This window comes from Suillus subalutaceus (assembly GCF_016647625.1).
Source record: "Suillus subalutaceus strain FC151 chromosome Unknown DFJ58scaffold_60, whole genome shotgun sequence".
Taxonomy (NCBI): Eukaryota; Fungi; Basidiomycota; class Agaricomycetes; order Boletales; family Suillaceae; genus Suillus; species Suillus subalutaceus.
In genome coordinates, this window is record NW_024540309.1 from 175,144 (window position 1) to 202,436 (window position 27,293).

Consider the following 27,293-nt stretch of genomic DNA (forward strand, 5'->3'; position numbering starts at 1 on the left):
TTCGATCTTATCGGTGACTTGCCCTTCTCAGCTCCTTCAGGATGTCCTAGGATGTAGTATACCGTAAGTACGGTGATTACAATGAACACTGGTTGCTATGGTCTTCATGATAAGATTAAAAAATCATTGTTCTCATTATCCTGGTTCTTATGGGCATATACTAATGCACCTATCGAGGTTTGGACATCAAACACACCGCCTTCATATCGTCATCGCTGTTGACCTGTCCATGTGTCTTTATCCCAGCGGAATCAATTGACGGTGGTTTATCACGAAAACCATTGTGTTAGCTTAAGACAATAAAACGAAGGAGTATCACACGACCTGAAGATTTTCTGGGTTTGCCTAGGCCCATCACTCACAAGGATTAAAAAGAGCTGCGGGAGACTGCGGGCCCTCCTAATCTCTGTTTCAAATTCAATATACCGTCACATGTCCGCCTTTCAGTTATTTCTTGCATCATTGGAAGATAATGGTCGTCGAAGAGAGGCAAGCATCGCTTCAGCATCGCCTTAAGACACACTCATTAGTGTCAATTTCAGTCCCCACACCACGCCACTAATGTGACGCCGTCTTCAGCATTGAAGGCGTCAAAATCCGTTCGACTTTCTAGTGCCCCACCAAATTTGAAACACAAGGAAATAACTCCACCTATCAGTGAAAATATTTCTCGTGAATTTGTACTTGCGACTGTGAGTGGCACCAAAGCTTGAATTTTGTCAGTTTAACAAGTTTCAGAGAAAGCCAAAGTCCAGCAATGCAGCAAACAACAAGATTGGTGGGTCCGTTCTGGGCTCCTCGTTCACCCTTTTCAAGCATCAAGCGATGGACCTCGAGTGGCTACTCGCCCGTGAGAAAGAAGGACAAGGAGGCTCAATACTCGCGCACGAGATGGGGTGTGTGCAATGCGCATGAATGGACCTCTAATCACTCATTCAAACTCAAAGTCTCGGAAAGACCGTAACTTCCATAGCGTTGATAAAGAAGACGCTCCAAGAGTCGAAAGCAGCGGATCTCAAGAAGTCCCCTGGGGTTCCTTCTAAGACTAGTGGACCCGTGAAAGCTCCCCCTAAACAACCCAAGACGACACTATAAACCCGATTTTCTCTTGTTACTGGTGTCTCGTTGACACTGCTGTGAAGGGTTGTTGTCCCTAGCGTATCTCTCCGCGAACAGTGGATGCGCGAAATTGTGAAATTTGGTGATGGACTAACAGCGAAAGTTCATGATGGGCACATGAGTAGGTAGATTGCCAGACCTGCTCATACATTCTAAAATCTCTATCAATATAGGTGTGGACGCTCTCATGGACGCAGATGTTATCGCAAGTACCTCCGAGAAACTGCCCGGTGCCACCTAATGCCCTGCGTAGATCACTACGTATCAGCGAATTGAACGTCGAATGAGCAAGGATCCTAAGGATCCAGTTTTTCTGGCACGCTGGTCCCGCGTCATTTTAGGTAGCGTGTTCAAGACCTGAGGCGATAACTGCCTTAACTGAGTACAAAAACGTTGCAGATGAATCGCATAAGATCGTGGGTTTAGGTGCTTGGTACAAGGCATGCATGGCTTTGCAAAAGCTTCAAGGGCTTTGTCTTACTGGCACCCCGTTCGTAGTGAGTTTGTAGCGATTTGAATACAATCACCCAGCAACGAAGCATTAACAACGGCTTGTATAGAATAAGCTATCCGATATCCAATCCCAGCTCAGGTTTCTTGAAGTCACAGATGAACGTGGTCCGGCTGCGGAAAGCACCGCGTTCGCTGTGCGCGGTAAACGTGGATACTTTTCCAAGGTTTCCGCACACGTAGTCGCGGTATGTTGTTGCTCCGCTATGCGCAGTCATTGAAATGAACCTGTTATAGGATCTTCTTACGAATTGTACGCGATACAGGAGAAAGGTAGATGTAATTCTGCTTCCGAATCTAGAAATCAAAACTGTTCATGTGTGGCAAACACAAGGGGAGAAAACGATACATGATTGGGCTCGTTCCGGTATCAGGGATTTCGATTTGGCGTGGCTGAGAGCCAGGCAAGGTAATGTATTATTGTTTATGTATATGACGTGTAGATCATTCTGATAGTCGTTTCTATAGCATGCGATCACCCATTACTACTCATGGGCGTCTTGGGGCAGGTAATCGAGGAGCAAGGCCTGAATGCTGATGTAACTTCTGATGCAGTGGACCTGTACGGACGTGGACTTGGTCCCGATCCGGAAGTTCTCCCGTTAAGCCTTCAGCCATTCGCTCGGCTGTTTGGACATGCGTATGTCTCAAGTAAAATCCGCGCGGTGATGGATATCATCACAGGGGTGCCAGAAGGCCAGAAGGTGTTGGTTTTTGTATGTCGTTCTGCCGTTTTCTCAGACTTGTCTCATGTCTGCCTGCCCAGTGCTGCTTTAGGGACACGATGGATCTGCTGGAGGTCCAGATGAAGAAACTCAAGATAGGCGTGGGCCAATGTTCGTATGATAAGCCTCTCCTATGCAGGTTGGCGTTTGAAAGCTATGCTTATCGTTAGATCATGGCGAACTCTCGACCCAACAACGTATGGAAGTCCTTGACTCTTTCGCGAACAATTCCCGCATGAAAGTGCTCCTGATGTCCATTGATGCTGGTGGTGTCGGACTCAACATCACTGTCGCAAATCATGTCATTCTCGTCAATCCGTGGTGGAATCGTTGCAAAGAGGTGAGTGGTTAATGCGAAACGCATTGTAATTGATGTAGAAGGCCAGCAACTTAGATGCAGGCTATTTCTCGATGCCACCGATTTGGCCAAGACAAGACAGTTTTTGTGTATAAAGTCATCACACAGGACTCTGTGGAGACTGATGTTATAAAGTGTCAAGAGGAGAAGAAGGATATCATTGAATATGTAACAGACTTGATTGCGCTTCCCCCTATCTTCTGAGCTTGAGATAATGTTTTATAACCTGACCGTATGCAAGGTGCCTGCCGGCGCAGCTCCGCCCTCTCAAGTCCAATCTAAGCCAGGCACGTCACCGGTTTCAGAGTCCAGACTGAAGATAAGAGAGAATTCCAAGGCGTCATGTCATGGACTAAATATCATGGAACGTAAGGCGACATCAGTTGTGGCTACCTTGAATCATCGAGACACGCACCTTCACAAATTTCTGCCCTTCAGATAAGACAACAAGGCAAGACCGCAGACCCTTCAAACACCACTCCATTTCCACCCAGGGGATAATACGATCATTCCAAAAAGCCTGGAATATATGATCGAGCGTGTTATCCCATGGATTGGGGGCACGCGAGAGATGTACAGCCCAGTTGTGACAGGCGTACTTGAGAGCGTCGGAAGCTGATCGACTTCGTTCCTGTGCTTCGCTTGCGAACCTCTGAAAGGCATTCACAGCATGAAGTATCTCCTTGTCTAGTAGAAGAAGACTTTCTGGTGATGCAGAGGTGGAATGACGCTGGCGTCTTGATGCCAGGAACACCGGAAACATCAAGAAATCTGGCAAGGTCTTGATCTGCTGAATTACTTGGAAAGCTGGCAGTAAAGGCACATCACTGATAACAATATATTCGTTGATTGCTTCCGATGTCCTCACGAATTCTTCCATTGTCACCCAAACGGAGGCCGCGGGAGTGGACTGCCACACTTGACCATGGGGAGTCTGCAGCCAGTCTCGCCCACATGGGGTCTGCAGCCAGTCTCGTCCTGCCTGGGTCTGCAGCCAGTCTTCACCTCCATGAGTCTGCAGCCAGTCTCGCCCTGCCTGGGTCTGCAGCCAGTCTTCCCCTGTCTGGGTCTGCAGCCAGTCTCGTCCTGTCTGGGTGTGCAGCCAGTCTTGTACTGCTTGAATCTGCAGCCAGCATCGTCCTGTCCAGGTCTGCAGCCACTCTCGTCCTGTCTGGGTCTGCAGCCAATTTTTGCCTCCCTGAGTCTGTAGCCAGTCTTCCCCTCCAAGGGTCTGCAGCCAGATTCGTCCTGCCTGGGTCTGCAGCCAGTCTCGTCCTGCCTGGGACCGCAGCCAGTCTCGTCCTGCCTGGGTCTGCGGCCAGTCTCGCGTTTCCCAGGTTTGCATTCGGTCTCGTCCTGCCTCGGTCTGCGGCCAGTCTCGTCCTGCCTCGGTCTGCAGCCAGTCTTCACCTCCCTGAGTCTGCAGCCAGTCTCGTGCTCCGTGGGTCTGTAGCCAGTCTCGTGCTCCGCGGGTCTGCAGCCAGTCTTTCCCTCCCTGGGTCTGCAGCCAGTCTCGTGCTCCGCGGGTCTGCAGCCAGTCTTTCCCTCCCTGGGTCTGCAGCCAGTCTTGTCCTCCGTGGATCTGCAGCCAGTCCTGCCCTGCCTGGGTCTGCAGCCAGTCTTCCCCTGCCTGGGTCTGCAGCCAGTCTTCCCCTGCCTGGGTCTGCAGCCAGTCTCGTCCTCCCTGGGTCCGCAGCCAGTCCCCTCCCTGGGTCTGCAGCCAGTCTTGTCCTCCCTGGGTTTGCAGCCAGTCTCGTACTGCCTGGGTCTGCAGCCAGTCGCGTCCTCCCAGGGTCTGCAGCCAGTCTCGGCCCCCTTGGGTCTGCAGCCAGCCTCGTCCTGCCTGGATCTGCAGCCAGGCACGCCCGTCCACAGTCCCCAGCCAGGAGTCTAAATGTGAAGTGCGATCTCCTCGAAGCCACAGCATGCAGATGATAGCTGACAGTGGCTCTGGTGGCCGAACAAGGAACGCTAATGTGTCTTTTAACCTATGGGGGTCCTCAGGTTGCATAGCTTGGCTGTGCTGCTTCAGTTCTGAGAGCGCATCTAAGAGGGCCGTGCTTTTTGGAATCTCTTTTATCATCAAGCGAAGAGCGGAACTAGCGAGTAGGGAGTGGGGTGATGCGATATCACGTACTTGAGGGAGGCCGCAGTTTGAGGGATCGGAAACATAGTCACGAATGGACGAGTGATAGATATTCACGGGGAGAGTGCTGTCTGTAGGGATATCCATGACAGACCGTAGTTGTATCAGTGTTGTCTGCACATCCTTGCCCAAACCAGGGCCAAGAAGTGTTGAGATTTGCGAGACGGATAGAGGGTCTGTGAGGGCGGCAACGAGGGACAAGTGCAGGTATGCCCGCTTAGGATCGGCGACACGTGGAGAGGATATGGTCGTATAACTTGTACACATCCGTTCCTGGCAGCAGCGAGCTCGTGAGCTCGAGCATCAGCTGCAACCGATCGCGGGGATCATTGTCTTCATCGTTGATAATAAACTTCATCATCGTAGACGCCACGATGAAACGTCTGCCAGCTCGGCTTGCCAGCTTCGCAAGGTCAACCTCCGATAGCTGCGGGAAATCGGGATGGCGACTTTCCAGCTCTTTGAAGGAATGCCGCAAGAAAGTACAGATATCGTTGGCAACGTCCACGCCGTCTAAAGAGATGATGCCACTCTCCCCAGACCCGGAAGTTCTCACGGGTATCTCGCGCACCAACGGGCGCACCTCTTCATTCTGAAAGGCTTTAGAGATACGAGTTTCTGAGCGACTCGTGAGCAGAATGTGGGTCACGGGAAGATCAGGGTCACGAAGAGCCTGTGCAAGGGAAAGGATGAGATCGGTAAGCTCGGGTTCAGACGTGCATTCATCAAGCGCATCGACAACAAACGACAAAGACGGACATCCGCGCAATCTGAGTCGAAGCCACCGGAGAGGTTGCAGAAAGAGGGCCTCCATCTGGTCGCAGAGAGGTGTGTCTGGGTCTAGTAGAGCGGGATTGTCCCGGATAGTTCTGTTCACATCCTTCCGGATGCTGGGGAAATTGGTGGCGAGCTGGTAGACAAGTGTCGCAAAAAAAAAATCCAGCCGTGCAGCGTTTTGTGTGTTTGCGCGAGAAAAAGAATGTCCCTGCTAGCCGCTTTTCGACATTCGTCTCTTCTGTCACTTTTAGACCTCTCATCCTCTCAGCTACTGTGAACGCAACAGCAGATTTTCCGACGCCTGCTGTGCCATGCAGCCAAACGAGCTGATTATTCTCTGTGTCGTCCAGGAATCCGTGGATGTATTTGAGGAGATCCACCCGGGTTCCTTGCAGACATTTTGGGTGGGGCTGACGTTCACGGGAATTATATTGAGCACCCTTGACAGCAACCTCAAACAGCTTCGCCCAAGTTCCTTGAAGGACTGTCAAAGAGGTCAGAGAGCATGCTAGAGACAAGAGATGGAAGTACTGACATTGATAGTCACTCATTGACGAAGGTTGTGATATGCGAGGTACAATGAACCAATTGAAAGTACTAGCTGGGTTCAAGGGTGTGATTAAAAATAATCTGGGCGATAGTTATCTGGAGGGACGATGTACGAGGATTTGAATCAAAGATTGTAAGTCGTGATAAAATCGCGGAACGATCCAGCTGTCAATTGATGGAGAGTGCGAAGCGTGATGAAGTTGGGATGGACGGAATCAATCTATTCTGCTATGGAAAGCTCGCTAGATGGTTGTGGAATGCAGTTGAAGGACGAGCAGGCGCTCGCCGTCCGATGCTTGCAGGAGGACACGAGGGTGCTGTGCGGCTTCACTATTGACAATGCACAGCCAGACAGAATCACGTCGGCAGTGCTCAGCGCTCAGTGCTGCAGCACTAGGTCATGTGTGATCTGTGTTTGCGGCATGATTCTCTAGATTTCTACGATTCCTGCCTCGCGTGTTTGTCATCAGTGAACCGATGAACATCATGTACTTCAATATAATATTGTCGTCGGCACGTAGATTCAAACTCAAAGGACGGTCGAAGTCGTCCACGTGACTCACCGCGTTACTCTTCGCATCCGAGTCATGCGGATACATCTCTTTCCATTCTCTTTCATTACTTTACCTTGTGCTCAGACTCCACAATCCCCTTGCCTACGCCGTTCAATTTGACATTCACCATATACTCCTCATTCTCATTCCGGTCTAGTCAAGTATTCGAAAACGTATATATACCGCCCATGTACACTCATACCTACAACGAAATCCAGCAGAATCTTGTGCGCTGATTCCCCGCTCCAAGTACGACCAAACGCCTCACAGAAAGTCCCCGCCTCTAAACGTCTTCGTCCCTATCTTCGTGTTACCTACTAACACGTCTCATATCTATCTCGTTCTGTTCGCTCCCCATCGAACTCATACCAAGCCTTACACTATTCCAAAAGTAAAATATAGTAATTGACCTCTAGCAGGCATAGCGAAGCGGTGGGCTTGAAATTCGCGCCCTGGCACGCGAGACGCACGCGGGTGGAGGCCGCACTCCAAGTCAGCACAATATTATATATTGGTGCTAGCGCTGTCATTTCCCACAACGCGTACACCTGCTCCTGCAAAGTAGTCATGCGGATGACAGTAGCGGCCATTTTGGTACGCTCTCACCACCGCACCCCATCCGGGAGCCGTTTCACAGAAAACCCCATTACTACATAGACGAAACCTATACGATCACAGTTCGATACCGCGCGTATTGTCTACACCCAATGGAAGATAAACGAGAGTCCAAGAAGAAGAAACAAATACAAAGATATTCTTTACACGGCAGGCCGACGCGAACTTGAAGCAGCCGTCGTTGTAGTGCGTTCAAGGGCAGTCCTCATACTCCGACCATTGTCGCTCACACTCCTAGTGGTCGAGTCACTTCTGGCGCTCTCAGCACTCGTTCCAGAGCGCATTCTCGGGGAGTGCGTCGGCCTCTGGCCCATGACCGAGTTGATGGTCGTGTCCCCTGAGCCGCCTTCCCGCCTGAAGTGCCTCAAGACAGAAAGCCTCCTGGAAGAGATGGACCCAGTGCGGGCATGGTCTGAGGACGTGGGAGATGATGAGGTATAAGGGGGCGGGTTCATGCGTGATCTTTGAGATTGCGGTGACGCGGCGCGCTCATGCGCAGGTTCACCGTGGTTTTGGGCGCTCTTTCTGTCTGGTGTGCCTGGTCGGCTTGACGGTTGGGTGGCTAGGAATGGAGTGATCACATCGGCTGCATCGCTGACGGGTGATAACACAGAGGTAATATGGGGGGACAAAGGCATAGCATGCCCAGAGGAAGTGGGTGAAGCGACGTGGAGCGAATGGAGACTCGTTACTGAAGGAACGTTGCGAATATGATTAGACTGAATAGCGTAAGGAGAGGTAGACATCGCAGCTGATGTCTGAGGGTATCCCGACGGTGCGAGGGGAGCGCGAGTCGTTGAGTCGTTGGTCGCCACAGCAAAGGGTGGATCATTCCATGTATGCGGTGTGGCCTTGGACGGGAATTGCGCTGCTCTTCTGCGCTTCCGGCAAATAATGAAGCAGAAGAAGCCGCATAACAGAAGCAGAAGAACCGTTCCCCCGACGACACCTCCAACAATCGGACCAACAGGATTCCCTGAACTGGATGATGAACCCGAAGAGGACGAAGGGCTGGGAAGGGGTGATCCATTCAAGTTGGGGTTTGCTAATAAAAGTCAGTGCGCATTTGACTGACATAGTCGAATGAGCTTACACGCAGAGCTTATGCCAGAGGCAACGGGCTCGTTAAATGTCCCATCGGGGTAGTTACTAGCTGCAAGATCATTCATGATAAGGGAGCTCAGCGGTCCTGTTATCAGAACTCACGATTGTAGCTCGCATAATAAGGTATTATTGCGGTGTTAGAAGGGAGCCTTATTCCCGAATCCCAAGGAAAGTATCTTTGAGAGATACGTAAGTAAACAAACCAGATCAGTAGAAAACAGGCGTATATAAACTCACGTTGTTGTTGACGTCAATCCACCGCAATTCTCTATCCATGCATCCCAACTATGCCAAGTTTACTACAGCGAACTGCGAGTGGACCTAAGAGACTTACCTCACCAAAGAGGGGGAGCCCGGGACACAAAACGTACAGGCACTTATCAAGTTGTAACTTGCCCAGGAACTGTTCATAGTGCCCATTCTCGTTTTAAAAAATCACGCCGACTTTACACAAATATGACTTACCAAGTGCATAGGGTCGCATTTGAGGTAACGGGAACGAAGGAGTTTTCAGAAGAGGAAGGGAGGGTGGTATTACCTGATGCGACTCAGGCGTATCACAACGAAAGGTATAGATGAGGGCTTACTACTTGTATTATTCGGGCATGACTTGTACACCGACGACGCTATGTCACATGGCGATGTCCCCTGGGTGTTCACGGACCAACCTGAACATGATGTCATTTTGCTGCTAGCGAGGTTGAGAGAGCTTATGAAGAAGCTGTGCGAAAGATGTTACAGAGCCAGAAACGCGATCGAGATGGCAGTGAAGCAATGACCTGTAAGCCGACCGCTGGCGGTAGTGAATGGAACCAGGAGAGAAAACAGTGACGACGAATGCGAACGGAGGGCACAAGCTGCGAGGTGACCGGTGAAAGCTGGGAGATATGCACGGCTAAACGCGGACCATCATGAGGTCTTGGATAGAGTAGGCGCGCACACTGTCACTTCTCGGAATGAAGCCCCGTGGACCAACTTAAGTTAGTAATAATGCGAATGGCCATGATAGGAATAGATGAACCAGGGGCACCACCGTCTTTACAAACTGGGAAAGTTTGAAGATTACTACCGAACTTTGAAGATGGGCCTGACTCCTTGGCGTCAAAGTGAGTTGACAGATGCGAGGGAGCAGTCGGGTAATGATATAATAGCCGTAATGATAGTAGTACTAGTAATACGCGCACAACCTGAAACAATTCGGATGCAGCTTCCAGATGCATTTCCGAACTCATCTTTGACAACGGATATGTATACTGTGTGTGTTCCCTACGGAATTGCCATATAACTACTTCATTATCGAGTGACCTCGGTTGCGGGCTAGCGCTGAAGCTTGAAGATTACGACCGTCGACCATGACAAGCCTGAGAGTACTCCCACGTGTACACTTGAAGCAGTCGCGCTCATGCGGTTCCCTGCGGTTCCGGTCCACGCGCACAGACATCGGCATGGCAGGTCACCAGACAAGCCTGAGACGAGCCCTGACCTAACGACTCGGATAAGTTCCCCACATCCCCTAGTGCATCCTAGCCTACTCCTCCAACATGGTGTCCTTGTGTTTCTATCGTTTTGTGTCTATAATTCCATATATTTCGACCATCTTGGCCGTGCAAGTGCATCCAGTCAAGCGCAATGTCATCTCACCTGCCACCTGCACTAGTGAATACTCATGGATGGACGACGGCCAGGGCGACTCACCTTGTCTTACTGTCGCTTATGTCGAGGCTGCATGTTCTGGGACCAACAGCATGTGGATTTTCCTTATTTCTTGGCTATAAACTCATGTGCGCGCTCTAAGACTATGACCAACCAATCCTTCAGAACGGCTATTCGTACTCCTTGCCAAATTCTTCGACCGCAAATGCATGTTACTGGTGAGTGGGGGTAATAACTGCGTCTCCGGTTATTCTGATATTAGAGCAGTTCTTGGTCGTCCTATAATCTTATGATGGCGTGCACTATATGTCAAAACAATAATAATTCTGCTATCTGGGAGCAAGTCATCCATATTGTATGCTTCGGGAAACATTAATATGACTAAATAGATGGCCTCAATGGGCAAACGGATGCACCGCCAACTCATCATGGACACAGGAGTTTGTTCAGGTTTCACGATCTGTTGAGCTGCGCTCACAATATCTTACAGATATTTCCCTTCTGGATATGTGCTTGGTGGAAATGCTTCCATACCTTACTGGGCCATTACTAATCGTGAGTTGGTTTTGTCTTCAGAACATGCGATGCTGACTGACGAGTTTTTTTAGCGACAGCATGGCCATCTGCAACTTTCAATATCATGCAAGCAAACGCTACTTATCAAGCGAGTATGTTAGTTTGTTTTCGTTTCTTCATCACCGATGTTGATCTGCCCCAGATGCTTCCTACGTGACCCCGAGCGTCTCATCGTCATCTAGCGGATCAAGCCCATCATCTAGCAGTTCAAGCTCAAAATCAACTGACGTGGGTGCGATAGTTGGCGGTGCCATCGGAGGCGCAGCCGCACTCTTGCTTCTCGCTATTGCTGCCTATTTCCTATACAGACGCCACCTATACAGGAAAGTACATGCTTCTGCCATCAACCAACAAGGGACGACCTTTATGTCAAGCACACATAGCCGTTTCCCTTCTGACACATCCAACTTTGCACCATCAATGTCGGGCCCTCTTGCATTGTATGGGCAGCCCGTATCTCCGTCGCAGCATGAGATTGCATATTCTCCACAACCTCAGACTGCATACCCATCTCTGCAAGGTTCAGTCTCACCTCCTCCGCCGACAGATATGTCCGTCTACACCACATATACTAGTAACGGCCAACGTTCCAATGTTATACCAATGGTTTAACAGTAGGGCGTTTCTTACAAGCTCCTTATACCTTGACATGTCGGACGCGCCCGCATTCGGAACTTTATACCTATGATCTCCTGGCCAATCTCCTTACGATTTTATTTATTTTTCTATGACAGGCAAGGCGGGGATCCGGGAAATTATGGAATTTACTACATCGCATTCTATCAGGATGTCATATTTATGCCGTCGTTCCCGTGATGTTATGATAAATCATGATGCTGTTGTTTGTTACAGAATAACAATGTTCTGATTTACATCGCGTGGGATGTGGGCATATTTCTGACATGCCTTCGTTCCCTTCCTCTGAGACCCAACTCGTCCAGTTGGCAACTTCACACACAATCCAAAAGCATCGGTTAAAAGCGACATAGCCACCCTTCCGAATTATACAGGACGAAGGCTAATAATAATATATATTTTTTCTTACCGATCTTCAAAAATTTGAGTGGGCTGATACATGGCGGCGACAAACTGAGTTGTAGGGTAATAAAAGTAAAGCCACCGCTGCGTTGTAGCCACACGAGCGTTGAGTCATGAGGCCTAGGGCGGGCCGCCGATTCATCAACCTGTGGCGCAATCTGAAATAGATACAGATGTCATTTCTGAAGACAAGTCGAAGTATATATGCGTTGACGCCGGACGGCATCCTAAGGCCTAATATATAGGCCACCGTGACAGAAGTCGGCAGTCACGCAAATGTCACTGTAACTCACGACATGTCACAGAGACTGGTTTCAAAGTCAGCTCGACAGTCGAGTAAGAGCGCAACTTGAAGGTCAGTTAGTATTCGGCGAGCGAGCAAGTAACTTGTTTGACACCATTCGATCCTGCAGGAGTTCTGTATTATCTTTGTTTGAAAATGGATGGTTTCCCAATCTCACGGACTCAATATTCCGCGCTCAGCGCTAGGCTCTGGCACTTTGATTCATCAGGCAAGAACATTGCGTCCGGTCTTACGGTCCATATGCCATGATTCCCTCCAGGTCACCAGACACAGTGCTTATTCTGAGCGCTGGGATGATCCGCGTACTTGCCCATAACCCTTGCCCTCTAACGGTAGGTGTTAGCCCACACCATGGTCCCGTCCTCGGGTTTTTATCTAGTTGTGTCTGTGATTTCAATTGTTTCGACTACCATGGCAGTACAAGTTCATCCAGTCAAGCGCACTGTCGTCTCACTTGCCACCTGCGCTAGTGAATACTCATGGATGGACAACGCTCAGGGCAACTCACCTTGTCTTACTGCCGCTTATGTCGAGGCTGCATGTTCTGGGACCAACAGCATGTGGATTGTCCTTATTTCTTGGCTGTAAACTTATGTGTGCGCTCTAAGACTATGTCCAACCAGTCCTGAACAACGGCCAATCGTACACCTTGCCAAATTCCTCGAATGGAAATGCATGTTATTGGTAAGTGGGGGTGATAACTGCGTCTCCGGTTATTCTGATATTAGAGCAGTTCTTGGTCGTCATATAATCTTATGATGGCGTGCACTATATGTCAAGGCAATAATGATTCTGCTGTCTACGAGCAAGTCATTTATTTTGTGTTCCTCGGGAAACATTAACGATTAAATAGATGGGCTGGATGGGCATCCGGATGTACCACCCTATCATGGACACAGGAGTTTGTTCACGTTTCATGATTTATTGAGCTGAGCTCACAATATCTTACAGATATTTCCCTTCTGAATATATGCTTGGTGGAAATGCTTCCATACCTTACTGGGCCATTACTAATCGTGAGTTGGTTTTGTCTTCAGAACATGCGATGCTGACTGACGAGTTTTTTTAGCGACAACATGGACATCTGAGACTTTCAATATCATGCAAGCAAACGCTACTTATCAAGCGAGTGTGTTGGGTTGATTCTATCTCTCCATTACTGTTGTTGATCTGGTCCAGATTCTTCTAGCGTCACCCCGAGCGCCTCATCATCATCTAGCGATTCAAATTCAAGCTCAAAATCAACTGACGTGGGTGCGATAGCTGGCGGTACCATCGGAGGCGCAGCCGCACTCTTGTTTCTCGTCATTGGTGCCTATCTGCTGTACAAACGCCACGTGTACAGGAAAGGAGTTCGTGCCTTTGCCGTCAACCAACAAGGGACGACCTTTATGCCATCGTCAGGCACACATAACCGGATCCCCTCCGATACATCCAACCTCGTTCCACTCATGTCGGGCCCTCTTGCATTGTATGGGCAGTCCGTATTTCCATCGCAGCAGCATGAAATTATATATTCTTCACAACCTCAGACTGCATACCCATCTCTGCAAGGTTCATTCTCACCTCTTCCGCCGACAGATATGTCTGTCTACACTAGTAACAACCAACGTCCCGATATCATACCAATGGTTTAACAGTAGGGTATTTTTTTTATACCTGGACGCGCCCGCATTCCGTACCTTATACCTATTATCTTCTGACCAATCTCCTTACGATTTTACTTATTTTTGTGTGACAGGCAAGGTGGGGATCGGGACATTCTATCAACACGTCATTTATGCCGTCGTTCCCGCTATCTTATTATGATGTTGTGATATCATTATGTTGTTGTTATTCTGATTGAAATCACGTAGGATGTGGGCACGCCTCCTTGCAATTGTCCAGTTGGCAACTCCGCAGACGTGAAGGCACAATCCAAGCGCCGATCGGTTCAAAACGACATAGCCACCCTTTCGAGTTTTACGGGACGAAGCTAATACTACTTGTCCAACTTTGAGCATGGCGGCGATGTCGGGTGATAAAAGCCACAGCCGCATTGTAGCCACGTTACAGGCGCTGAATCATGATTCATTGATGAAATCAACCTGTGGCGCAATCTGAAACAGATGGCCCATTTCTGAAGACAAGTCGAAGTATATATCTTGCATAGCGTTGACGGCATGGTACTAATTATATAGAGGGATTCGTCGTATGCAATTACTCGTTAACAATCTTGTCGACGTCGTAGTGGTTTGAAAGTTGACCATTTACAAATTTGAACTTGTTTGACACTGCATTCAACCTAGGACTTTTGTTGAAAATGGATAACAATCTCACAACTCAATCATGATATTCAGCGCTAACGCTTTGATTGCATCAGGCAAGAACTTTGCGTCCGGTCATGCGGTCCATATGCCATGGTTCCCTCCAGGTCACCAGACACAATGCTTCTTCTGAGCGCTGGGACGTGGAGATAAGAGCGTGGTGGCACTCATTCTGATAACCCGCGTGCTTACCCATATTCCTTGCCTCTGACAGTGAGTCTTAGCCCACACCATGGTCACGTCCCCGGGTTTCTATTTAGTTGTGTCTATAATTCCATATATTTCGACTATCTTGGCCGTACAAGTGCATCCAGTCAAGCGCAATGTCGTCTCACCTGCCAACTGCACCAGTGAATACTCATGGATGAACGACGGTTGGGGCGACTCACCTTGTCTTACTGTCGCTTATGTCGAGGCTGCATGTTCTGGGACCAACAGCATGTGGATTTTCCTTATTTCTTGGCTATAAACTCATGTGCGCGCTCTAAGACTATGACCAACCAGTCCTGATGAACGGTTATTCGTACTCCTTGCCAAATTCTTCGACCGCAAATCCATGTTATTGGTCAGTAGGGGGTGATAACTCCGTCTCTGGTTATTCTGATATTAGAGCAGTTCTTGGTCGTCATATAATCTTATGATGGCGTGCACTATATGTCAAGGCAATAATGATTCTGCTGTCTGGGAGCAAGTCATCCATCTTGTATTCTTTGGGAAACACTAATGATTAAATAGATGGGCTCAATGGGCATCCGGATGCACCAACCAATCGTGGACACAGATGTTTGTTCAGGTTTCATTATTTGTTGAGCTGCGCTCACAATATCTTACAGATTTTTCCCTTCTGGATATATGCTTGGTGGAAATGCTTCCATACCTTACTGGGCTACTACTAATCGTGAGTTGGTTTCATCTTCAGAACATGCGATGCCGACTGACGAGTTTTTTTAGCGACAACATGGACATCTGCGACTTTCAATATCATGCAAGCAAACGCTACTTATCAAGCGAGTATGTTAGTTTGTTTTCGTTTCTTCATCACCGATGTTGATCTGCCCCAGATCCTTCCGATGTAACCCCGAGCGCCTCATCGTCATCTAGCGGTTCAAGCTCAAGCTCATCCAGCAGTTCAAGTTCAAGCTCAAAATCAACTGACATGGGTGCGATAGTGGGCGGTACCATTGGAGCCTTGGCTGCTCTCTCGCTTCTTGCCGTTGGCGCCTATCTAGTGTACAGACGCCACGTGTACAAGAAAGGAGCTTACGGCTCTGTCATCAACCGGCAGCCATTCATAGACAGAGGCGATGGTGCGGCAACTCGCATGACAAATGATCGTTTTCCGTCCGATTCATCCGACTTTTCTCAGTCGTACGGCTCTCCTGTGCTGTATGGGCAGTCCTTGGCTCCGTCGCAAGATGGGACTGTGTACTCTCCACAGCCCCAGATGGCTTACCCCTCTCTGCAAGGTTCACTCTCACCTCCACCGCGGACGGGTACGTCTCTCCACACCACACGCAGCGGGCAGCCCTCCGAAGCCATACCAATGGTTTGAGTAACGTGTTTCTGGCCTTGGATCAGACACGCAAGATGTACTGTAATGTGGACTTATCGTCTCTGGGCCAGTCCCGTCATTCGCAATCTTTATTCATCTCTTACTCTGATGCGCAAAATATAGGCAAAGCGGGGTCACGGAGTTTCTCTCTGTCTCCGCGCGTCCTATCAATATTTCGTATATCCCGCTGTTCCCATCATCTCGCGAGACATGAACTTCCGTCGTTATTAAATACAATATTTTGAATTATCATGAGATGTGGACATGCTTCTGACATTCTTTCGTTCTCTTCTAGAGACTCACAATTTGAATTTCATACCTACTCCACACCATTTTCAGTTTCCAATTCCCCGGATGTGAAGGCGCTAACTTGAAGATCAGAAGTTTATAAACCAGTGTACCCCTAGGCCTCCTTACCACGAGTTTACATGATGAATCGACAGAAGGTGACGATGCTCCCTCGGTAGGCTCGTCAGATTCAAAGTCTCAAGTGCCATGAGGTTCCAGAATCAGGCTACTAACCGGTGCAAAGATTGTCACACCGATTGATATTGCTACCTAGCTGACGCCTAATGGTAAAAACAAAGATCCTCCTCAAGAAACAGTAAAAGCCGCAAAGGCCTAGAGCTCGCATAATTATGAGTGGCAGAACAGTCCGCTAGCTTCTGCTGCAATAACTTGGCAAGATTCGAATATTCACATACACATATGAGGAGCCACGCCTCCGTAATGAACTTGGACTTGGGTCTCGAACATGGAGGCGTGCCGCAGGAGAAGCATGATCAGCAAATTACCTCTTAAGTGAGATACCAATTGCAAGAGGAAACGAGTTCTTCTTGCAAGTACTTGCACGATTGGACGTGCTTGTAATGTATTCCGTAGGAAATTTAAAAATCGAAAATAATGCATGTATGTATGCGCGGCACGAGGCCCATGTGCTGCCGATTATTCCCATAATAAAGAAGAAATGACTGCCGTCCTTCTATTTGGTCTGCCTATGTAGGGGAAACTAGATCATTACATACGTACATATTATCGAAAAGTCCGTTGAGTGAGTTCTTAATACACGTAACGGTACTACCAGGCTGTATGGCGACAGAGAAAGCTTCGCGGTGGGAAGAACCTTGCAGACTGAGGAGGCCGCCGTTATATCGTAGTTTGCGGAGGGGAATCTTTTGACCGACTTCCAACCCCGAAGCCACATGTGTATGCGCCGAAAGGAAGGTGGAAAGGGATTGAGAGGGAGGTCGAAGGCAAAAACGATCGCTCTGAAGATCCTATGTGCTTGAGGCCTCCAGGGTTGAATAGGGAGTCCCTGGGAAGAATCAAACTTTTACTGTAGGATCGCAATTGGACACACACTGCAGATAAAATTTTGATCTGTGGCCGATTTCGCCCTCAGATCGGTCTTGCTGCTTCGTCGTCATCTAAAACGTCGTCATGCCCAACGTAATGACCGGAACCTATCTTCGATGAACGTGTCTGGAACTAAAGATTCATAGTGTTAAAACCGCTGCCAGATCATTGTTTGTCGAGCATCATCTCCTTGATTTCTACTTGCGAAGCAGACTCGATTACTTAGGCTAGGAGATGTTCTGCGTCACTTGTCGATGCTGACAAGATTACGCCCTCCGCGGATTTGAACGGCACGAGGATAAGACTGCATTAATAATCTATCGCGATGTAGTCGTAAAGGTAGTGGTAGAATCGGGTAACCTATCAGCATCAGCGTCTCAATACTAAGGGTATCTAGTAACAATCAAGATGATTCGGTGCGTGGATATATGACTTACGTCCAACTTGATTTCACCTGACTCGAGTATGCGTTGCAGTACATTACACAGATACAGATGGCCCGAGTTCTTCCTGACTCAAGTTTGCGCTTAAATAGTGCAAAATGAATTAATATTGACGAATAGGTTGGACAAAGTTGGAAAATAGCGTTGGAAGAGCTGTCAAAAAGGATGAAATTCTTCTGGGCAGCAATTAAGTCTGTAAGCCGTGCCAAACAATGAGTACGAGGCGGGCAGACCAAGAGAAACCTAACTTGGGTTGAATAGATAAATTGTCTAAAGGTGTTCGGTAGATGCTGAATTCATGGTTGCTTGCAGAATTTCGCCAACTGTTGGAGGCGCAACTGTGTGCTGTCGACTTGAAAGACCTGTTGAAGCAGCTTCACCATCGACGTCCATGACGTCTGAACCCGCGCCCTTGCGTTTCGTCGCCAAGAAATGCAAGTACGTCAGACTATGCTGTGGGGGTGGTGTCCGAGCGGTATTCATTGGAGGAGCGGCAAACCAGAACAGCTCGTTTGTGTCCGGAGAGCGATCAAAATGTTTTGCTAATAAAACTTGTAAGCGGATTAGAAAACAATAACAAAAAAACCCACTGGTTTCGGGGGGAAGCTTGTCGACAATTGGGGAAACAGTCAAATTCCCTGCCGCGGTCAGCATGGTCCGGTCACGATTGTCCTCGTGCGTGTGAGTCTTAGGAGGACTGTGCACAATTTCGACCAGTCGGTCCTGTGGCATAGTAAGTATGTAAGTATAAAAACGGGGATTAAACATCACCACGGTTGAGTGGTCTATTCATGAATACTCGCCTTGCTGACCTCGGACATCCCTAGTTCTCCAAAGCCTTGCCATCTTGGGAGAGTTTTCTCAAGCTGACGGCCGATCGCCTCACTATCCCCGACCCTTTCTTCTGCAGCCACTGGTCCCTTTAGAGGAGTGGATTTGGCGGTCTGTGACTCGGAAGCTGGAGGTACAGCGGATGTTGGAGCTGTTGACCTTAGTTTGGTTGTTGCAGAAGTGGAAGGCTGCATAACAAAGGGCTGCGGCGGTGCAGCGGGACCCGTTCCGTGGACCTTTTGAGCAGATGAGGGAGGTGGCGAGTGTCGGGGCACGGGAAGAATACTTCTCTTCTGCCATTCAGTTTCGAGTACAGTCTAAACGCGAATAGATAACGTCGGAAAGCCCAATCGGTGTTGAGAACGATTGCGCCGCGGATAAGAAGTGGAAAACGTACCTTAAGAGTCTGGGCATCAGTAGCAATTTGACTATCTGGTTCGTTGTAGAACAATGCGTTCCAAAACACGAGCGACAGATCGGTGTACGCGTTCAGCGCGTCCTTGTATCTGTTCCGCTCAACGCTTGATTTAATGGCGTTGATACATCGGGGCTCGGGTATAACCTATGAAATAGACATAATTCGGATATGTCCAGGGTTCGTTTCCGCGGAATATTAGAAATACCTCATAATACTCAGGCCACTCTGATCTATCGACGAGATCCATAAACAATTGAGATAATTGACGTTTTCCGCGAGCTGGGGTTGTTGCAACTATAATTTCAATAACCTCCTCTATAGCGGTCTTCTGGGCAGCTGTTATTGTCATAGTAGGCTGTTGGAGGCGTTGTTTTGAATTGTTTGTCAAAAGCCTTGAAAATTAACAAGAGACTACAAACGTAATTGATTCCGCGTATTAGGAGAGCCTCGGGGCCTGAAGAAGTTGAACTATGAAGGAACTTGATCTTGTTGCTATCTGCAATCAGAAATGAATTTCCTGTGCTGCCGCCTCCATGATTCCACTACCGGCGGCTGCGTCATTTCCACTGACTAATTATTATTAAACTAAGTATAGGAGAACACAGATTCAAGCATGCATATCCAGCGAGCTGTTCTTCTATTTCCATCCCACACGAGGAATGCTTCATTTCCTCAAATGCATCTCAATGCACCGGGATCGTCGTTCCTCATATCTGCCACCTGCGTGGCCAAACAGAACCCTTCGAAGTACATCCGGAAAGGAAGTCTGTGGGCCATCATCGTAGTACTCAGACAACGAGGCGCACCGAGCGTGGTATTTCCGCTCCGCCGAGAATCGAGTCGAAGCTGAGATGTTGTTGCTCGAGTCAACGCGTGCCAGTGGGGGAAGTAGTCCTTTGTTATTACGGACCGACAGCCCATTAGAGTATGTCAATATTGATCCAACAATTTCCTTCCTCCAGCGGTTGGCCTGTCACCTTCCTCAACAACACGCGGGCCTCCGAGGCTTCCTGCGAAAGCGGTGAGTTCAAGATGAGCTATCGGAATTCTCAGATGAGCTAGCCTCAGCCAGCTGGTTGGTCCACGCCTAATTACAATTGCTGAAATTGGTGCGAGCCGCTGGGGTCGAATGCTAATTTCTGCCGTAAAGCAGCTGTTCGTTGCCTGGGCCTTCATAGATTTGGACCTCGTTTTCTTTATGTCTTCGCACCTTTAGGGTTACAACGGATGTACCCAACGAATCATATATATAAGCTTTCTTGCTCACAGAATTGGCGTGAACTTCATCAGGCTTCGTCCTCCTCGTCGATACCCAGCCGCCCCCTGACCTCCGCGCCATGATGCAGAGTCCAAGCCCTCTACTCCAACAGCCCAATTTTCGGCAGCACCATATACAGAGCGCTCAACTGGGTCCATCTCTTTCCCAGTCAAACACGTCGGATTGGGTCGCAGGCTTCTTAGAAAGATCATCCATCTACGACGCATACGATATACAGAGCGGTAGATGTTCTCTCCAAGATAGCGGCGCATCGACAACGTCGGCTCTACGTGCCATGGTCACCGGACCACCTATATCTTTAGATATACCCCCCATCTTTAGCTAACTTTCGTACCATCGCCGGCGGCCATACCTCATGTGAGTGGTCGGACGCACTGCCTTTATTCTACCAGCAACAACTACACTACCCATACCCTGCTTGCGATAAAAGCCCATCAGTCATCACATTTTTCTTCTTCAACGCATTCTTACTGTATTGATCTTCCAACGTCGTCCAACATGGCTCTTCCATCTCATCCGTCGCCGCCGCTCCTACCTGCCCTGGCATTACCGGGACCCTCCACCACCCCTGCCGAGATAACACAGTCCATTCGCACCGCATGTGCCAGCTCTTCCAGGTCCGCGGCATCACGCAACGCCAAAAGTGAAGGCTCAGGCCCAAGACCACGGGAAAAGAAGCACGCCTGCTGGATGTGCGAGAAATCTTTTGATAGGCCCTCCACATTGAGAAAGGTCAATATTACTTTGCCGCTATAAATAGCTAGCTCATGTTAAAGGTCTCCGCCTTGCAGCATTTGCTCGTACACACAGGAGAAAAAGGTATGTGACAAATTTTCTGCGGTCGTACGACGCTAAACCTTGAAATTGTAATTGTAGCATTCGTGTGTGACACCTGTGGCCGTCGTTTTGGCGTTGCGTCCAATCTTAACCGTCATGTTAAGCGGTGTATTCTTAAGCCCGTTAACACTGCGAATCGCGCAAACCAGTTGACATCTAGTGACTCTGCCGGGACGCCACAAGAAGCCACATCCGTCCCGCCGGCAGAGGCTTCCGCTGCCTCAGGTGTTGCTTCATCATCAGATTCAGATTCGCGACCGAATAAGCGTGCTCGCGATGAATCGACTACGTCACCATCAGAACAGCCCAAGGCGTCCGCAAAGAGGCGCCGTCGTGCTCCGTCCCCGTCGCAATGGATACCGACATCCCTTCTTCCATTCAATCTTTTCCCCGTAGAGTCTTCAAAAGCGACCACCGTCCCCCTCCCGCCTGTTACGGCAGTCAAAGATGAGGTATCCAACGAGTGGGTTGAAGAGCGCAACTCATGGGATGAGAGTGCTGGCCTCACGCCATATCACCCTTGTGGGTGGAAAGGTACCCTCCCGGGCCCAGCCGTAGGGTTCGGCGGCAAAGATGTGGGGAACGTCGGCCTCGTGAATGGAGGAACGTACGTTATGGGAAGACTTGTCATGGTCTAATCATTTTTGCATCCGCCGTGTTCTTCCCTGGATTCTTGACTTTCTTGCTATTCTTGCCGGCTTATTTGGACTCGGACTTCCTTGGTTATAGTTCCGCCCTAGCATTTATTCCTCACACATCACCTACTCGCCAGCTCTACATCTGGCCTCATCACTATTTGCTTGTTTTTTTTGGCCCGTTAGGGGTTTTTGAAGTGCTGGCCATCGATCGTTGTCTTCACGCATCTAAATTACGATTGCTCCGAGTACGTACTGTAACGTTAGCTTGTTATGAGATTTGCGCCTGTATCGAGTATTATCCTGACGATAATCTATCCTGTTTTTGCTCTTCGCCAGTTTGAGCTTGGGCCTAGTGTCTGTCTCGACTGTTTCTTATAAGTAGCGATGTTGGCCGCGGACGGGCGCGGGCGGGCGCCGCCGCCTATCAGAATATCCCCAGGGTCCTTTACGTTGTTTTCCAACGTCATAGATGGCTTTATATTCCAATATGACAAAAACCTTTTCTATATATGATCATATATCGGCATGTATGACGATATCTGCGGCTTACCAGTCTCTAATTGCGGCGATGTCTGACTTGGGCCGCGGTCCGTGCGCGTGACCGGTAACAACACATCCAGTGGTCACCACGTGCTTTGGGCAGAGTCTGTTACAGCATCGGTTTCACTGGACCGGCTGGCTAAAGATTAATGGTTTGGAAGAGGTTGAACTTTCTTCAAACGTGAAGAACCACGAGTATTGGGACTGTAAAATCGTACGACTGGCCAGCACTGCTCGAGAGAGAGAGGGCGAAGAAGAACCAAGCTGTTATCGATGAACTGGTCTGCACCGCGTGTGCTACATGTGTCTATGCACGATCGTGACCCTGGACTCCGCCAGGCCCCCTGCCACCTCTACCCCTCACTCTGTACTCTGCGAGACTCCGCTGACCCACTTCGCTGGCGTACACCTGCTCTTCCCTGAACCTGGCCTGCACAAGTCCGGCAGGAACGCCCCGCTACATCGTGCAGGGACCTCGGAAGCAGGAAACACCATAGTAAGTATCTCGAGATCTTGTGATATGTTCAGCATGAGGTAGCGTGCCGCCTCAGATGCCTATAGTATTTACCGGTCATGCATTCAACGTTGTTTTTTAAGTTGTCCTCAGAGGAGATAACAAAACCGGTGAGTGTGGCGCCCGTGTCTCCTCCAATCGTACATCATGGAACACCAACTGGCTGGTCGCATGATGTTTTCGTGTGATTTATAGGAATACCGATTCACAGTTTGCGGCATTCTTGCTACCAAGGTAGACAACCCCTAGGCGAATACTGCTATTGGGGTTCGCTCTTTTCCAGAGGCGCCCAATCATGATGTGGTGGGACCTATTAAGTACAGTAAGCACAAAGCCGTATGCACATCACGCCAAACGGTGAACTTCAGCTATTGGTACGCATCGTCAAACCCCCAGCTATCCGGTGATGGATTTACCTGGGAAAATGTTTGCCTTGTCCCATCTTCCCAAGCTCCCCTTTCAAGGTTCTTCGGGTACGCTTTGAGGCCACTGCGCTGGTGATTAGGCAAAACGAAGAGAAATTTCTCCTCAAAAAGAGGAGAACAATTATACATTTTCGGCCATGACCCACGCCATGATCAAAATTCTCGGGTTGCAACCCGCGCCGGATCGGGGTCGTACACTCCAGCTGCAGCGCTTCGTAGAAGCCTGTTACAGGGTCATTAACACATCGCAGCATCCCCTCCCCCCGTGGTTCCCACACCCACCTCTCCGCCAACTTGGTGTCGATGTAGGGTCATATGGCATCTTCGTCGAGTTCTTGCTTCCTCGCAATGTATGCATGATTTACAGGAGATGTGACGTTGTCAGCAAATCGTTCGTCTTAGGTTATCCTTATCTTCCCGTATCACTGAAGACGTTGTGTAGCACGCCGTAAGACTTTGTTCGTGATATAAAGACTGTCGAACTGCTCACCTCTACGGTAATATTGGAGCGTGGCGTGGGTGATGCTGTCGTCTATTGTAGTTTAGTAGGCGCATCTTTGACACAGTTTGTAAAAATGTTCCCCGAGGCGATCAATGTCTTTCGCGTGACAAGTCAGAGATGCAATTATCGCGGTGCTGAAAGGTCTCAGTACACGTAAGTGAAGCTTACCGTCACGTGAATAATGATTTGAACAAACCCTCGATAACGTGGTCTCCTACTACGCAATCACCTTGATCGAGCTGAATGACTCGTAGTTGCTGATCTGCGGCTTCCCTACGTGGGCGATCACTTTCTATGACGTTGACGATAAGTGTGATTCGTACCGTTCTTATTGCTATCTGTGGAATGTCGCTCCACTCGTCAGCATTGATGATCAAAGATAACAAAAACAACGCTCTCACTGTATTACAATTGTGAAGCTCATTGATAAGTGCCGCGATATGTCCGTCTTGTTTACAGTATTGCCGTAATAGGAATTTACGTCGCGCAGTGCTCGCTACATCGTGCTCGAAGTTCTACCCACTGAACAGTGGTACGTAACCCGTAGATGTCTTGCAAACTTGAGCGCCAGTCTAACTCCGCTACTAAGTTCGAGCTCAATATGGTGTGGATCAGCTTGAGTATGGCAGGTTCTCAGTAACTCAGGAACGGAAAACGAATTCCAAAACACCAACCGAATCATCCAGTTGGACTCTATAAATATTATTCTTTCGCAGCTCATGAATATGACCATCGTGGATGCTTACAGCCACGGAGACACAGAATTCAGGCGGGAATGCTGGTATTCATCGTCGTGGATCGATCGACCATGGTGAATTCAGAAATACTGTAATTGGTGTGAAGAGGAGCTGTGCATCGATGGGCGTTCAGCAAAATCACTGTGATACACAGTCCACAACTCGATTATAACTTATCTGTCCTTATCGGGGGTTTATCGGCGAGTGAACCAAGTCCCAGAAGTCAAGAATTTGCATTCGGAGAAGTGAGATTTACATTTTTGCGGTAGGTCACAGAGTATACTTGGGGTCGTCCAAGCTCTTGATGATCCTTGTGGGTTCATATAGGTTTTCCGCAATGAACTTCCCATCTGGGAGACCAAGCTTTAGCATCCCTCATATCGTTTTATGAAGATTACGGCGTTTACTTGGTTCATCATTCTGCCCGGCTCTCCATATTGCCTCTTCCATGTCTTTGGCCACGCCGGTGAGGACATGCCTCTTAACCAACCGCCGCTTCGCTTCCTCCAGATCTACCTGTATCCACCACCGTTCGTCCATTAGTTGTGCGCCCTGCTCCCATATGTCGTGCTTTAACATGGAATATAAACCCTCGATCACAACCAGGCGGTGGGAAGGGTATATCGACACAGCATGAGGGGTAGGATCTTTCAGGGAATGATCAAAAGAAGGGGCAGTTATCACAGCAGCTGCCGGTTGGCGTAAAAGCTTCGCGAACTCGACGTAAGATGGTCCGTCGAAAGTCCAGTGTGCACCGCGACGATCATGCGCAAGTTTAGGATCCAACATGGCATCTAGCTGTGCGCGCGTCAGATGCCACCCATCCAAGCCAACCAAAATGGCGGAAGTGAAATGCGTGGCGCTATCAGCAGCCAAAACCGTGTTGACTTTGGCGACTACCAGCTCAGCCAAGGTTGATTTGCCTGATGCGGGGACGCCTGCGATAGCAACCAAAAGCCGCTCTTCAACTGCTTTACTGGCTTACGAGTGACCATGAAATCAAATAGCGTTAATCTCTGAAAAATAAACGTACAGTTTGAGTTGCTGTAGGAGATAGCTGGCGAGGTCTTCTGCAGTGCTATCCATGGCGTTTGGCGCTGATAAAGTCATCCATTGAGACGATATTTGTAGCAGTGTCATTAGCTGGGTATTACGTTATGAGTCTTATGACTCCAGATAATAATAGCCTTTGCCCTCTGACTTTCCAAGTCAGTGACTTGTACTGAGCATATCAAGGCTGGGACTCAGCGCGTTTCGTGCTCTGGTACAGCTGGATGGAATCTGAAGAAACCGGTGAACAGCAACAAATATGATTTCAACAATTATTTTACGGAATGAATTATGTCATGAAATACCAGGACTTTCTGTTTGCATCCGTCGGACTTAATCCGATATACCTCTTGACTTCCTCAGTCCTGGATATCTCCGTGGCTCGAATGTCCCTCCTGGTTCTCGAATCTCCTCATCAACGGAATCATGCCCTATCTAAATTTTACTCCTCTAGTGGTTCATGAAGAACTGGTACCGTACACTATAACCGTCTTGTAGCATCTTGTGTCTTGAGCTTGATGTCGCATACTGCTCAAACGCCTTCACCCGCTGTACATTTATTTAATACATGACCAAGTCCTCTGAGTCTTCGCCCGTGTTTCTTCCCTCTCCTATATTTGGAAAGGTGCGTATTTCTTCGTTGTTCTACGTACCTCATATCGTTTAATGGCCGATCTTAGCGCCCTATAGGTCACCGTGGTCAGTACTCAAAAGACCCTGACAAGCGGAAAAGGGGTGAGGTCTTGAGATGGGATGGGATGAATGTTGAGAAGAAGTTTCGTGCGCAGCCAGCCAACGCCAGGCCAGATTGTCAGTCATGCCTGCAGTATAAGAGTAACTCAAGCTAGAGAGCTGCACGGCCATTCACTTTAGAGTCTGTCAAAAGTTGCAATTAATCACTACAGAATCTAGGGGATCACACAATGGCACATATCTCTGGTTCACCTTTGAGCAGTGCTACTGACGTGCTTCTGTCTGGCTGTGCTGTCACCGCAGTGCTGTGGCCGCACAGCAACCTCGTGTCCTCCTGCAAGCACTGGACGGCGAGCGCCTGCTCGTCCTTCAACTGCATACTACAACCATCCAGCGAGCCTTTCATAGCAGAATAGATTGATTCCGTCCATCCCATCTTCATCACGCTTCGCACTCTCCATCAATTGACAGCTGAATAGTTCCGCGATCTAATCACGATTTATATTTTTTACCAAATTCTCGTACGTCGTCCCTCCAGATTACTACCGCCCAGATTGTTTCTAACCACACCCTCGAACCCACCAGTACTTGCAGTCGGTTCACTGCATCTCGCCGCATATCACAACTTTCGTCAATGAGTGACGATCGATGTCCGTGCTTCCATCTTTTATCTCTCGCATGCTCTCTGACCTCTTTGGCAGTTCTTGAAGGAACTTGGGCGAGGCTGGCCCAGGTCGCTGTCAAGGGTGCCCAATATAACTCCCGTGAACGTCAGCCCCACCCGAAATGTTTGGATGGGACCCGGGTTGATCTCCTGAAGTACATCTACGAATCACTGGACAACCTACAGAAGAATCAACTCATTTGGCTGCATGGCATGGCTGGCGTCGGAAAGTCTGCCGTTGCATTTACAGTGGCTGAAAAGATGAGAGGTCTAAAAGTGACAGAAGAGACGAACGTCGAAAAGCGGCTAGCGGGAACATTCTTTTTCTCGCGAAAGCACACCAAACGCTGCACAGCTGGATATTTCTTTGCGACGCTTGTTTACCAACTTGCCACCAATTTTCCAAGTATCCAGCAGGATGTGAACAGAGCTGTCCGCAACAACCCCGCTCTACTAGACCCAGACACACCTCTCTGCGAC

General features: G+C 49.0%; 10 protein-coding genes across 10 annotated transcripts; 6 read left to right on the forward strand and 4 right to left on the reverse strand.

The window, feature by feature from the left end:
• The first annotated feature begins 344 nt into the window (after positions 1–344).
• On the forward strand, positions 345–3,004 carry DFJ58DRAFT_411939 (P-loop containing nucleoside triphosphate hydrolase protein). The gene is made up of 13 exons (XM_041380275.1): positions 345–489; positions 543–896; positions 948–1,091; positions 1,143–1,240; positions 1,293–1,324; positions 1,373–1,460; positions 1,519–1,559; positions 1,686–1,817; positions 1,867–2,038; positions 2,098–2,345; positions 2,396–2,465; positions 2,525–2,694; positions 2,749–3,004. Exons 2-13 carry the CDS (start codon positions 826–828, stop codon positions 2,914–2,916), a joined length of 1,434 nt encoding a protein of 477 aa, XP_041243408.1. The 5' UTR covers positions 345–489; positions 543–825; the 3' UTR covers positions 2,917–3,004.
• Positions 3,005–7,412: 4,408 nt separating this feature from the next.
• DFJ58DRAFT_412083 (uncharacterized protein) lies at positions 7,413–9,424 on the reverse strand. Its single transcript, XM_041380276.1, has 7 exons — positions 9,048–9,424; positions 8,923–8,995; positions 8,792–8,860; positions 8,695–8,742; positions 8,560–8,633; positions 8,447–8,506; positions 7,413–8,398 (listed from the first exon to the last, which is right to left on the reverse strand). Exons 1-7 carry the CDS (start codon positions 9,139–9,141, stop codon positions 7,497–7,499), a joined length of 1,320 nt encoding a protein of 439 aa, XP_041243409.1. The 5' UTR covers positions 9,142–9,424; the 3' UTR covers positions 7,413–7,496.
• A 249-nt stretch (positions 9,425–9,673) lies between these two features.
• DFJ58DRAFT_791151 (uncharacterized protein) lies at positions 9,674–11,735 on the forward strand. Its single transcript, XM_041390302.1, has 7 exons — positions 9,674–10,200; positions 10,253–10,328; positions 10,378–10,449; positions 10,500–10,550; positions 10,601–10,665; positions 10,719–10,778; positions 10,829–11,735. Exons 1-7 carry the CDS (start codon positions 9,999–10,001, stop codon positions 11,296–11,298), a joined length of 996 nt encoding a protein of 331 aa, XP_041243410.1. The 5' UTR covers positions 9,674–9,998; the 3' UTR covers positions 11,299–11,735.
• A 315-nt stretch (positions 11,736–12,050) lies between these two features.
• DFJ58DRAFT_791157 (uncharacterized protein) lies at positions 12,051–12,833 on the forward strand. Its single transcript, XM_041390303.1, has 3 exons — positions 12,051–12,079; positions 12,138–12,712; positions 12,762–12,833. Exon 2 carries the CDS (start codon positions 12,380–12,382, stop codon positions 12,614–12,616), a length of 237 nt encoding a protein of 78 aa, XP_041243411.1. The 5' UTR covers positions 12,051–12,079; positions 12,138–12,379; the 3' UTR covers positions 12,617–12,712; positions 12,762–12,833.
• A 73-nt stretch (positions 12,834–12,906) lies between these two features.
• Positions 12,907–13,953, forward strand: DFJ58DRAFT_791160 (uncharacterized protein). The gene is made up of 4 exons (XM_041390304.1): positions 12,907–12,929; positions 12,980–13,044; positions 13,098–13,157; positions 13,208–13,953. The coding sequence occupies exons 2-4, from the start codon at positions 12,999–13,001 to the stop codon at positions 13,663–13,665; spliced, it is 564 nt and encodes a 187-aa protein (XP_041243412.1). The 5' UTR covers positions 12,907–12,929; positions 12,980–12,998; the 3' UTR covers positions 13,666–13,953.
• Positions 13,954–14,362: 409 nt separating this feature from the next.
• DFJ58DRAFT_412238 (uncharacterized protein) lies at positions 14,363–16,345 on the forward strand. The gene is made up of 8 exons (XM_041380277.1): positions 14,363–14,773; positions 14,826–14,899; positions 14,950–15,021; positions 15,070–15,117; positions 15,168–15,232; positions 15,286–15,345; positions 15,396–15,641; positions 15,701–16,345. The coding sequence occupies exons 1-8, from the start codon at positions 14,567–14,569 to the stop codon at positions 16,129–16,131; spliced, it is 1,203 nt and encodes a 400-aa protein (XP_041243413.1). The 5' UTR covers positions 14,363–14,566; the 3' UTR covers positions 16,132–16,345.
• A 1,625-nt stretch (positions 16,346–17,970) lies between these two features.
• Positions 17,971–18,225, reverse strand: DFJ58DRAFT_612554 (uncharacterized protein; the record flags this gene model as incomplete). Its single annotated transcript, XM_041380912.1, has 1 exon — positions 17,971–18,225. A coding segment is annotated over one exon (255 nt), but the record flags the coding sequence as incomplete, so codon positions are not given.
• Positions 18,226–18,470: 245 nt separating this feature from the next.
• DFJ58DRAFT_661204 (Bromodomain-containing protein) lies at positions 18,471–19,283 on the reverse strand (the record flags this gene model as incomplete). The annotated part of the gene is made up of 3 exons (XM_041382197.1): positions 18,471–18,833; positions 18,914–19,078; positions 19,140–19,283. 3 exons carry the CDS (start codon positions 19,281–19,283, stop codon positions 18,471–18,473), a joined length of 672 nt encoding a protein of 223 aa, XP_041243415.1.
• Positions 19,284–20,584: 1,301 nt separating this feature from the next.
• Positions 20,585–21,934, forward strand: DFJ58DRAFT_703919 (uncharacterized protein). The gene is made up of 3 exons (XM_041383664.1): positions 20,585–20,945; positions 21,005–21,032; positions 21,090–21,934. The coding sequence occupies exons 1-3, from the start codon at positions 20,712–20,714 to the stop codon at positions 21,686–21,688; spliced, it is 861 nt and encodes a 286-aa protein (XP_041243416.1). The 5' UTR covers positions 20,585–20,711; the 3' UTR covers positions 21,689–21,934.
• Positions 21,935–24,212: 2,278 nt separating this feature from the next.
• DFJ58DRAFT_412352 (P-loop containing nucleoside triphosphate hydrolase protein) lies at positions 24,213–25,607 on the reverse strand. The gene is made up of 5 exons (XM_041380278.1): positions 25,561–25,607; positions 25,440–25,503; positions 24,814–25,382; positions 24,344–24,756; positions 24,213–24,284 (listed from the first exon to the last, which is right to left on the reverse strand). The coding sequence occupies exons 2-4, from the start codon at positions 25,490–25,492 to the stop codon at positions 24,677–24,679; spliced, it is 702 nt and encodes a 233-aa protein (XP_041243417.1). The 5' UTR covers positions 25,493–25,503; positions 25,561–25,607; the 3' UTR covers positions 24,213–24,284; positions 24,344–24,676.
• Positions 25,608–27,293: the final 1,686 nt, after the last annotated feature.